The sequence below is a fragment of the Bos taurus genome, chromosome X (genome assembly GCF_002263795.3).
Source record: "Bos taurus isolate L1 Dominette 01449 registration number 42190680 breed Hereford chromosome X, ARS-UCD2.0, whole genome shotgun sequence".
NCBI classification, from domain to species: domain Eukaryota; kingdom Metazoa; phylum Chordata; class Mammalia; order Artiodactyla; family Bovidae; genus Bos; species Bos taurus.
In genome coordinates, this window is record NC_037357.1 from 31,641,218 (window position 1) to 31,653,255 (window position 12,038).

General features: G+C 43.0%; 1 protein-coding gene across 11 annotated transcripts in view; it reads left to right on the forward strand.

Annotated features, from left to right (window-relative positions):
* The window catches only part of AFF2 (ALF transcription elongation factor 2), a 534,314-nt gene extending 523,874 nt beyond the window's left edge, over positions 1-10,440 (forward strand). For 10 of the 11 annotated variants that reach the window (XM_024988032.2, XM_024988034.2, XM_059883420.1 and 7 more), the window contains 2 exons: positions 1,369-1,559; positions 5,824-10,440. In XM_024988032.2, coding sequence (XP_024843800.1) covers positions 1,369-1,559; positions 5,824-5,945 — 313 coding nt within the window. In that variant the 3' untranslated portion in view covers positions 5,946-10,440. The remainder of the gene's footprint in view (positions 1-1,368; positions 1,560-5,823) is intronic. The other variant, NM_001191543.2, reaches the window with a different exon arrangement.
* Positions 10,441-12,038: the final 1,598 nt, after the last annotated feature.

Here is a 12,038-nt window from a genome sequence, read left to right on the forward strand (position 1 = left end):
TAGAAGTGGACCAAAGCTGTCATGATGGACAGCCTGTGTGAATCTCATGTGACCATATCAGTTCAATTGCTCCCAGATTGAGTCATCCCCACTTCAGCATTTTGGTACATGGGGGTAGCTGTTCCCCCAAATCTTCTATGGGTGCCTGTCAGGGTGCACATGTATTCTAGGAGCAGGTTGGCTCTGAGGAATACAGCCACCCTGGAATGTAGTTGGCAACAAGTGGCTGGTAAAGTGGAGGGAGAGTGAGAGAAGGTTCCTGATGATGGGAGTAGTGTGTTTGGAGGAAGAAGGAGTCCCAGAAACAGCTTTCTCCCATTTCTGTTACTCCCCCAAATGATCAATCATAATAAAGTGCATTTTACTGGGCATTCAAAGCCAGGTTTGAAAGAAGATGGGGAGAGCAGAGATGTATATTGACCTGGCTGGTAGGCACAGGCAGCAACCCAGCCTTTGGGACTGTCCATGACCTAAGTCCTCGCCCTCCATGCAAAGTGCAGCCAGCAGGTGACTTCTTGTTACTGATATTAAAGAATTAAACAAAAATCTATCTCCAAACAATGATACTGCCCAAAGTAGGAATTCCCAAGACATTTCTTTATAACCCAGTCTGCAGGTGAACTGTCAGCAATTAACAGCCATCCTGTAGCAGGTCTTAAAGAATCCTAAAGTGATATTTAGAATCTTACTTATTTCCAGCTTCCCTACTACTGCTCCTTGGGGGCCTTTTAAGGATCATACTTTGCTTATTGTGGTGACTGTATTTGGAGCAAACTGTCACTGTGGTTTCCACAAAACATTTTGATAACAGACCAATATAGCACATCAAGTTTTTCTAAGTGCCAATATCCATTCTGGCAGCAGGTAGAGAAAGCATCATAACTCTGAGCTGATTCTTTCTCTGGAACATCAAAAGACTTGTTATATGTATTCAAAGTAAGAGCTACATTTGTGGGTAGAATTAATGCCAGAGAAAGATTCACCCAGCTCTCTCTCTGGTATTTTAAAACAAAGTAGCAACATGCACAGAGTCATCAATGGTTGCCAAAGGCAGTCAGACTTCTGTGTTTAAAGTTAGAAAAGGAGAAGGATGGCTCTTTCTACAGCCTGGCACTGTAGCCCTGGGTGGGTTGGTCTGATGAAGCAGAAACAGTGGGGAGAGGGAAAACTACTGTGTGGGTGAAAGCTGTAGGATGTCCTCTGAGAAGAGCTGGTGGGATGCGAGAGCAAGCTTCATAGGTGTTCATCATGCCAAACCTCACTGTGGCAAATCACGTCCTCAAAAGGTCCCAGTATGAGGCAGGGCTCAAATGCTATTGTCACTCTCCCCTAGCAGCCTAACAAGGCCTGTCTCTTCCCATCCCCCAGGAATACTCCATCCCCAGTGTCTCTCAACAACGTCTCTCCCATCAACACAATGGGGAACTGTAACAACGGCCCAGTCACCATCCCACAGCGCATTCACCACATGGCCGCCAGCCACGTCAACATCACGAGCAATGTGTTACGGGGCTATGAACACTGGGACATGGCTGACAAACTGACAAGAGAGAACAAAGGTAAGTATGCTGATCTGTTCACCTGGTTGCTCTCGGGCCATGGTGGATTCAACCTGCTTTGAAGGGCTTGAGTTTCTCATGATGACCTTCTCTTTCTGTTGGTCTAATTTCTAAGGCTAGATGAGGGAAGAGAGGGTGAGATCAGGGTTGACTCAGTGACCAGTTTTTGTGAAGAGAGTGAAAAGATCTAGACTCAAGTTCTCCTTTAAAACTTAAAGTCACATGAATTATGATGTATTGTCAAATGTCTTTTCCAGATTTTCACTCAATGATAAGGATCAACATAGAGAAACAAAGCAAAGCAAAAAAGAATGATTTGCAAATTAATTGGGATCAAGATACTATTGGCTTTTTTTTTCTTTAAGAGAAGTGAGGTAGCACCACAGCCTTCTATCTTCATTGTATTCATCAGCTCCAGGGACTTCCCTGGGGGTCCAGTGGTTCAGACTCTGAGCTTCCAGTGCAAGGGGCCCAGGTTCAATCCCTGGTCAGGGAACTAGATCCCACATGCTGCATGGTGCAGCCAAAATATATATTTTTTTAATTATTGAAGATAATAATCATCAGTTCCAGGGCACTTGATAATGTGGCTTGCATTCAGAAACCAGCATCAAGGCTCAGCTAGTGTTTTTCACCCACTGACACTTTGAATGAAGGATTAAGGCCCCATTCATAAGAACACATGAGGTTTGCTGCAAAACAAATGCAGGGAGGACCCTGCTTCACCAGAGGCTGAGTCAGTGGTCCTCCACCACTCATGCTGCATCTGTGACCCTAGCTGCCACCCAGGTTCACCCTGAAGTCTCACTATCCTAATGAAGATAGTAAGTTCAAAGAAACCATACTTTGGCCCTGGCCATTCAGTGGACGTTGATGATTCTGGAGCAGCAGTTAGCAAAAGACCCACTGTAGTTAAGGTGGGGACAGATGTGGGTCTTTCAGATCAGATTGCAAAGAGTAGCCGAGTTTTAGAGCAACAGAAACATCTGGCCAGATACAGACAAAAAATTCATGGCCCACACACCCTGGTGGCTCCTGCCAGGACATGACATGGTACAAGCTGCATGGAGTGGGCTTGGGTCCCAGGCAGTAACAGGGATTTCATGGAATCAGGCTGGAGCTGCAGGCCACTGAGATGCAGAGGGAAGTTCCTATGAGTTACTGGCCCCTTCTCCGGGCTGCATCTCTACTGTGGGATCACTCAGCAGGTGGGGGAACAGTCCCACAGAACTAGAAAGGGTGCAGATTTTGAAGCCTTATCATTTAAGCTTGAATCATGTCAGTTACTGGCTGGGTGATCTCAGACAGTTACTGAAATCCGTGAGCTACTCCTGAGCTTCCATTTCTATAATGGATATAATGAAGACAGGATGACAATGAAACTACCCACAAGGATGATAAGAGATGGGTGGAATAAAACAAGATTTGTCAATCAGCTAGCATAAAATATCAGGTGCAAGGTAGAAATCCCAGAAATATTTCTTTCTCTTTCCTTATTCCATATGATGACATATAATTCAGATTCTGTGGCTATCAAAGCATATTCCATAATTTGGGACTTAAACCCTCGACCCAACTATTAACAGAGTCCTGGGGTTATTTGCATGTGTTGTTTCTGTGTGTTCATGCAGCAGTTTCTACATACCAGGCGCTGTACTCTGTTTTATCATTTGTCATCTCATTTATCCCCATTTCCTAGATGTAGAAACTGAGGCTCAATGAGGTTCAGAAATTCACCCATGATATCACAGCTCATCATATTAAAAGCATAAATTGAATGAAGAACTATCAGATTTCAGAGTCTGAGCTGTTAACTTACAGGATGCACTGCCCATCTAGAGGGCAGAATTAATAATGCATCCTCAGAAACCTTCAGTGAGTTCTCAGTTATCTGAGTAAGAGACAGTTCTTAACTTTCCCTCAGCTTCTGAAAATCCAAAGACAACTGGCCCAGACAAGTAGGCCAATCCACGAGTTCTAGAATTGCTCATGAAGGCATAAGCATCTCAAGTCTTGCCTAGATTATCTTCCTCCACTCTTCTGTGTCTTATGTTGCACTGGCAACTGGAGGGCAGTTCAATATTTATGGATTTCCTTCATAATTGCATACATTTTCAAATCTGGTAAAGTAACTCCTTCTAAATTTACTACAGAACTTTCCAGGAGCACTGTAGTGGCTGGGCTGATGTTTGATTGAGATGGTACTCATCTTGTCTTCAGCACCTGTGTCAGGGAGTTGTTCAAGTCCCTGCGTACTGAGTCAACATGATTCTGTCACTCCACCAGCATAAACGCACTGCACCCTGCCGGCATGGTCCAGAGGCTGTTCAGGGGCCTGGACAGAGGACCTAGTTTAGAATCTTCTTTTTGCGGCCTTGAGTTTCACACACTTTGTCATTTCTGAGCTGCTCAGAGTGAAGGACTTCCCACATCTGTCTTGTCCCCATAGATATGTGGAAACTGAGGCGCTTCCTTTTTGAGTGAAACTCTCCTCCCCCCAGAGACCACCATGTATGTGCACCTTTTCCCACCCAGTCATGCAGTAGAAATTGCTGAGGTTGGCTGTTCCAGTGGAAGGTCTCCACCCCTGCCCCCTGTCTGTGTGCCTGTATAGCTGCAGATGGCTCATTGCAGAAGATGGGCCAATAGGGCTGATTCTGCCCTCTGGCCTTTGTTCTAGAAGCCCAGTTCCCTATCTTCCCAGCTGCCAACTTGAAGCACTTATTAAAGTGGTGACCTGGGTACTTAGTTAAGAATGCCACCATGGGCTGTGTGCAGAATACCCAAGGGGCATCTCATTCACATTCATTCAACAGCAACTGGATCCTTTAACATTTCCCTTAATATTGTATTACAGAAGACGGTATTTTCAGTGCCCAAAATAATTCACTCCTTTATCAGCAGAAATTACTTTTATTGCATAGTACAGGTTAAACAGTATCACATAATCAAATGAACCTGATACATGGAGAAGGAGCCCATATGTTATATATAACATGAAAAATCAATGCATTGTTTAGTGAAACACCATCTGCTGAGCAATCAAGCACACATAATCCATGCATGGAAATTGCTTTACAGGAAGGCAGGAGAGCATCCCAACCACTTTAGGGTAGTCTCCAACACCTCCTCCCTCTCCCTCCGCAAAGATACCTCACCCCCAGCCAGCATAGGAGCCATTTTGTCATGAACAAGAGCCTGCTTCTTATGGAGATCAATACAGTGTCAGTCCAATCAATTCAGACATACAAAGGGGAAGCCTAGCTGGTTTCTGAACATCAAAGAATTTTTCCAATATACTCCCCCCACCCTACCCCAAAGCAGACAGGCTGAGACTCTGGTCCCACTGCTTAGTGGCAGGGGGTGCTCAGTGCTGTTCCTTGCCTGAGTCAGCTGGCGGGGGAATCAGCAAGGCACTCTTACCATCCATGTCCCAGGGGGCCAGGGGACATGCTGTGTGACAGATCCTTACAGGTTATTTTCTTTCCCTAAAGGAATAAGACGAACCAAGTCAGATGCCTCCTAGACAGTGACTTGGCCTTAGATACCGATGGTGCTAATGCTGGTCGAGGCTCACTGGTTATATCTACATCAAGCCAAGAAACATCAGTGAAGTTACTTCATTTAGACAAAAGGAAAAGAGAGTATTTTCAATTGCATAACACACAGAATGAGAAACAGCTTGGTATCATATACCATTTTCTGTATAAAGACATCTTTCTAACTATAAAGTTATAATATATAAAAATATAAATTCAATATTTTTATAAAATATATTTAGATATATAACTTTATGTGTAGATTTTCAATTATAAATATTATATATGTTTCTATAAACATATATGTAAATATATAGGCAAATATATTTTATGTGTAATATATGCATATTGTGATATATGTGTGTGTATCTCACAAACCTCCACAGGATTGTACTGTATTTTTAGAGGTCACAGTCTAAAAAAATGTATAGTAATTTGAAAAAACTTACTATGAATTAACAGATTTGAGTGAATTTGTGTTTTCTTAATCACAGTAATACAGACATGATTTATGCTATGGAGTTTGGGGAGCTAACAAAAGATTAAAACCATAGTGCTTAATATCCATATGAAGTTTGGATCACCTTGTAGGTACTCTGGAAATTGATGTCTAATGAATGAATGAATGAACCAAGAATAACTCATCCAATGCCCGTGTGCTTGGGGTGCTGCTTATGGCCCTGCTGTCATTTAAAGGCCTGACTAAGGTCTGCTCTGATTTTCAGAATTCTTTGGCGATCTGGACACGTTGATGGGGCCCCTGACGCAGCACAGCAGCATGACCAATCTCGTCCGCTACGTTCGCCAGGGACTGTGCTGGCTGCGCATCGACGCCCACTTGTTGTAGTGGCTGTGCCCCCATCTCCAGCCTTGCCACCCATCACGCTACCTCTACCAGAGCGCCGATGGGCACTGGTGGAACTCCACTCATTTGGGAAAGTTCTCTTTGATTATGTATGTTTTGATGCTTCTTTTGATATCTGTGAAAAACAGAAGTCATTGTAAGTGGACACTACACCTTCAGAGCAGTGTATCTTTTATCACTTAGTCATTTTTCTGTATTTTCTATGCATTTCACAGATCCCACCATCGTTTTGTGCTTGATGGAATGACAGTCCCTACAGTATTTTTTTAGGCCCACACTACCCAAAAGAAAGAATGGAAAGCAATTGTGAGAACAGGTTCCTGAGAAGTGAAACAAAATGTCATATATATATATATATACATATATGTGTGTGTGTGTGTATGTGTGTGTGTATATATATATATATATATATATGTCATATGTCATGTATATGTCTATGTATGAACGCAGACACAGAGGACCTGCAAAGATTCAAATTTTCAGCAGTAGCCATTCCCCAAACTGTGCTGTTCTGTCCAGATAAGAACGTATTTCAGTATCCGTTGTTAAACTTTTGTGATTCCCACAGACTCAGTTTTCAGATGAGAATTTTCATTGTTGAAACCCACTGGTTAGATATTTTAGCAACATCGGAAAGTTAAGAGTGTTAAGAAAATTCATGAGCACAGCAATGCCACTCTGGAACGGTACTCTGGCATGCAGCCAGAGGAGTTTTTAGTTAGTATCCCTTTCCTGACTCTCTATTTGAAAAATGTCAAGGATGAGAAGGAGTGGCAACATTTATATCAACAACTTTAAGGCATCAGCTGGCATAAGTCGTTTTGAACTCCATGATTTGAAGCGTAAATCCTCACCCGTGATTCTCTTTGTGTAAAGCTCTCCTTTGAAGGGCAGTTCAGTGGTGCATGCCCTAGTAGCCTAGATGCTACAACCCAGTTTAGAGACGAGAGATGAGAGGGCTCTGGCAACTGTCCAGGGAATGCACACATCTGCCTCTTTTGCAGTTGATTGGTGGGTCCATAACTGGCAGGACTTTTTTTTTTTTTAACTGTGTTTTGCTCAAATCTCTGGAAACCAAAGTCAAGTTCTCACTACTAGAAGTAGTCATATACAGTTTGCTTCCTAATGGCTTTAAAATATGGACTTCCCCAATTATTATCACATTTGCTATTTTACAGAATTTCTTTTGGCTTCTTTCTGTTTTCTTCTACCTTTTTCTTTTGTTTCTTTTGATTTTGGCTCATTAGCTTTTGACTGAAATACAATCACTGATTTTATTCGTCTATATTATCTTGAATCATTTCCATGAAAATCCCAATGAAAATTCCAAACTCTCTTAAGTTGTAGCTAGTCTTTTAACAAAAAATGAGCTGGGGTAGTGCTTCACCCTAGGGTGGTTTTAAAAGAGCTCTGAAGATGGGGAACAGTTCCATTGATTTGGAGATATTCCAGAGTCACTTGAGACTATTCCCACCCCTTATGATCCTCTACATTCATTTTGTGTCCCTAAACATCACAATGTAAATATCATCTTTGGGGTTCCAACCCACTAGAAGAATCCCACACACATGGTAAAAACTATCCATACATTAGTTAGTTCCTTGTAATTACCTGCTGGTATCTAATTCCATGTAGCCTTTCATCAGCTGAATTATTGGATTCTTTTCACTGAGTTATGACCAGATAAATAATAGATACATGCCCATCAAAGATGCAAACTTGTATGATTTTTGAAAGCAAGTCATGCAAGTGATAGGAATAGCAAAGGATCCCCTCTACACTCTCACTGTCAAGGTTAGCTATTATCCCCAGTTGCAAAAGAGCCAGATTTGAGCTCCGCTCTGGTCATCTTTGAGCTGAAGGCCCTTTGTGGTATTATAAGGGCTGTGGACGTTGTTTTCCAGTGGCTGAGGCCACGTTGTGAAGACGACAGCTGGGAGCATCCAAGCAGCTGACCCCGCACTTTTCATGCCCCCAGTGTGGTTGAGCTGGACGTTGGCAGTCTCAGCATCAACCCTAACACACACAGACACACACTGACCGATGCAACCCAAAAGAAATCTTTTCTGAACCTCTTAAGTGAGGAGCATGATCCTATGAACGACTCCAGATACCCAAAGTGGGTGTCACTTACACAGATGAAGCTGATGGCTCTGCAGTGACTCAAGGTCTCTGTTTGTTTCCCACGGCTTACCAGGTGGAGTGCCGAACTATGACTATATAATGAAGCCCACTGGTCTGACTTGCATGTTCAATCTAGCCATGATCCTAGACCATCATGGATTTATGAGTAGATTCTTCTTGAAATTCAACCTCCAGGAACTAGACAGGGACAGTTTCCTGGGGATACAAGTATATTGCCTCATGAATGAAAGACTCGTATCTCTAGTTTCAGTGAGTCGTTCTACCTACCTGACACACAACAGGGAGACAGCAGAGCAGCCTGCCTGCTGCCTGACGTGTCATCTCTGGTGGCTGAGTGTAAAGTGTGTCCAGATCAGCAGCACGATGATCAAACCTGACAGGCAAGCTCAGGATCACCACCTGATTATTTAGCAGACCCATTTGTAAAGCAGAAACCAATTAAACATGGAGGATGAATTGCCTTCCTCTCCCTGGAGATGAGACATCTTTCAGTTTCCTGATTAAGGATTGTTGCTGTTTTCTAGGCACTCTTTTCATCACGTTGTAAATGGTGATGTGTGTTGTAGGTGTGCAGCATTTTGAGGGACTGAAATAATATTTTGTCAAGTAAACCTCTTCAGTATACCAGTTTGTGGGAGAGATATGAGACATGTGGATGGTGGTGAGAGATCCTGCTTCAGACTGTGATGGAGGCTTGATGAGACACATCTCACAGAAAGCACATGGAGTTAGGGTCATGGGCAAAGAAATGGGCAGCTCCACCGAGCGAGCAAGTTCACAAAAGGATCTCAGCCCTGCAAACGGGACCCACATAGGGCCACCACTATGCCTTCACTTGTCACCCAAGCTCCAACCACAGAGAGTTTGACAAGTTTATGTTATGATATTGGCTTGGCTTTGTATTTTAATTAACCTTGGATTTTTTAGTGGTTTTGTCATATTACTGTCTGAGTTCAGTAGGTAGGATTAATTTGAAAAGAGTATACTAGTGTGTTCCTCGGGGTAGAATTTAGCCGTGAGCATGTTGTTAGCCAGCCTGTAGACTGTTAATTACTTAATAATCTCATTGGGAAAATGCTAGTAGTTTTCTATTTGGATAACAGAATTGGAAAAGCAGATTAGCTGCTGCTAACTTTTCAAAGACTTGAGGTTGGGATGCCTTTTTTCCATGTAATGACATTAAATGATTCAAATCTCTGGTCGATAACCAAGTTGCTCAATTTGAAACCATTGGCTGAAATGTGTTTTGTTGAGTTTCCAAATGGATGAATTTTCCTTTGAATAGCACCTTACTAGGTGTATTGTACTGCGTCTTCATTGGGAAGATACTTGTCCTCTCAATATCTTTCTCAAAGTTATTTAATTTGGATTGTGTTTTATTGAAATTTGCATCCCAGAGGTTGAAGTTGGAAAGCATTTCTGAAGGCAGAATCTATGTAGATGTGGGGGTGGAGTCCTCACATATTTCGCAATAGACATGATAAAATTCACCTGCACGAGCTGGCAGGTGGGAGACACCAAACTGGATCACTGGGTAGGACTACTCAGTAAGGCAATGAACTGCTTGCTTAGAGAAGCATCACCCTCCCCATTGAGAAAACGTGTGGCGAGACACTAGCGCTACACAGCATTGAATGGATGGGTCGATTCCACGCCCCCAGATTCAGTTCTGTGGGGAAAAAATATGGAGCCCGTTGTCGCTTGCTCTATTGTGCGACTGGCGGACTAAATTCTTCTTCGTCGTCGTTATCGTTGTTGTTGTTGTTGTTGCTGTTGTTGTTCTCATTTCCACTCGCACAGCCTTATTCTCATAATGAAACTCTGATTCATTTGCTCTTTGGTGTTCGCAAACTCCAACAACAGAACTGGCATCTGTGTATTGATAATCAGCAATGACCCTGGCAGGAGGCTAATCGGACAGGCTGGTCTCAGACGTCAATCCTACCATGTGATATTTTCGGGGAAAGAAAAAGTATGAATTCCTTTTCCGTTCTCCTCCTCACAAGCCTAGAAGCCCCCTTTCCCAAGAGCATCATGTTTCCGTCTGTAATCCATCAACTCAAAGAAAATTGCATTGTGGGGAGGGCTGAGGGGGTGGGGTGGGGGTTAGAGGGTAGGGAAGCCCTTCCAGACCAGGCTGCAGTTCTTGCCCCTTTCTGCTTCTGACCTGAGATGGTAATGACTCCATCAGGCTCACCATGGGTTTAGGGGACACAGAACTGCTGTTCCGATCCATGATCAATCATCGTTCTAAGAGATTGGAGCTTTGCTGTTTCATTAACTGTGCAGTGTAGACTAATGGTGTTTAATAAAAATCATTCAAAATTTCAAACTCTTTTGCCAGTGACCTCAATTTTGTTGGCTCTTCGTTTTGTACCAGACTTTGAGGAGGGAAGGGGGAACACAGGAAGCCTGCTGCCAGGCCCCTGGCTCAATGCTGCAGGGAGCACCCCCAGGGCCCACCAGCACTTGCTGGTCAGGTGCCACGTGCAGACCAACTGGGAACCCTCGTGAAGAAAGAATGTCCCTGTGGATGCTTGTAGCTGGGACTAGTGTGCTCCTACTGAGGGTATCATTATTCTCCAGCCTCTGCAGCATGAAGCCAGCTGCCGGATCAGGCGCTTAATCAGAACTGCAACCTGTTCAGTTCTGGCCTGCATCACCCTTGTATCTCTGAATAGGGGAAACATCTCAGAGCCTAGGGTCCAGCAGGGTGCACAAGGCCAGCCAAATGCCCCCCCTACCCCAGATGCTGGTGCCCTTCTGTGGTTCTGCAGTACTTACGACATCAATGGGAGAGGAGCCCTTGGGCAGGAAGCAGCCTTGGGGAAACCCCCAAAGAGGCTGAATTGGTATCATGTTGCCCAGATCCAGAGTTAGCTTCTCCTTTGATCTGCTCAACATGCTACCAGTGATCCATTGCTTAAACGTTTAACAAGCTCTCTAAGAACAGAAAGCAGTTGATTTGTAGCATTTGCTAATCACCATGGTGTAACCGCTCCCACCATAGCCTATTTCCAGCCACGTCACTGAACACAGAGTTGGAAAGAGATAGACGTGAAGTTGGGAGACCAGGCAAACCAGCTCTGACACAGAACTGATTGCAGCCAATCAAAGGGTCTCAGAGTTCACACTTATGTTCTGTGCACACACACACACACTTTAATGACAAACTATTACATCATTTTCAAATATGGGTCAATCTTCTAGGAAATGTGGATAGTCTATGATGAGACCCTGGAGGTGTGGGTTTTAAGCTGGAGAGAATGAAGCCCTCTTGAGCCCAAAGCACAGATGCATTGGCAGGAGTATGTGGGTCGTCTCCACATCTGCAAGGTAAAATGGAAGTGAAATAAGCGCTTAGAAAACTGTCATGGTTGGTTAAAAATAAAGATAGGTGAGTATTGTTATTATTGCATTATTATCATTTTATTATTATTAAAATGCCCAAGTAAGTACTTCAAACTTGTAACTGTCACTTGGATAAATGATTTACTATTGCTCCTACTAATGACAGCCTTCATCTAGTTAGAAAACATTAGGCCCTCTGTGGAGAAAGCACAATTCAAAATGCACTGTGTTGTTTTCTTACTATATGGCAACTCAGTAATTCTCCCATCTCCCTGTTGTTCAGAAGGTTTTTGCTTTTGCTATTAGTAATTGAAGTTATTTAGCATATGTTTTAATTTAAAGTATCTATTTACTATCCTTGCTCTGAAATAAAACTAAAATGTCTCCTGGATCAGTTCCATGATTAATATTTAGAAATTATCATCCAAAGCAAAACAATTCCCTTTTCTACCCAATATAAAGAAAGCAGTGACACAAACAAGAAGACATAAAGTGCAGTGTATTTTTCTAAGACAACGAGGTTTTTGTTAAAAACACACACACACACAAAATCTTTTTTTTTTCAAATTAGACCTCATC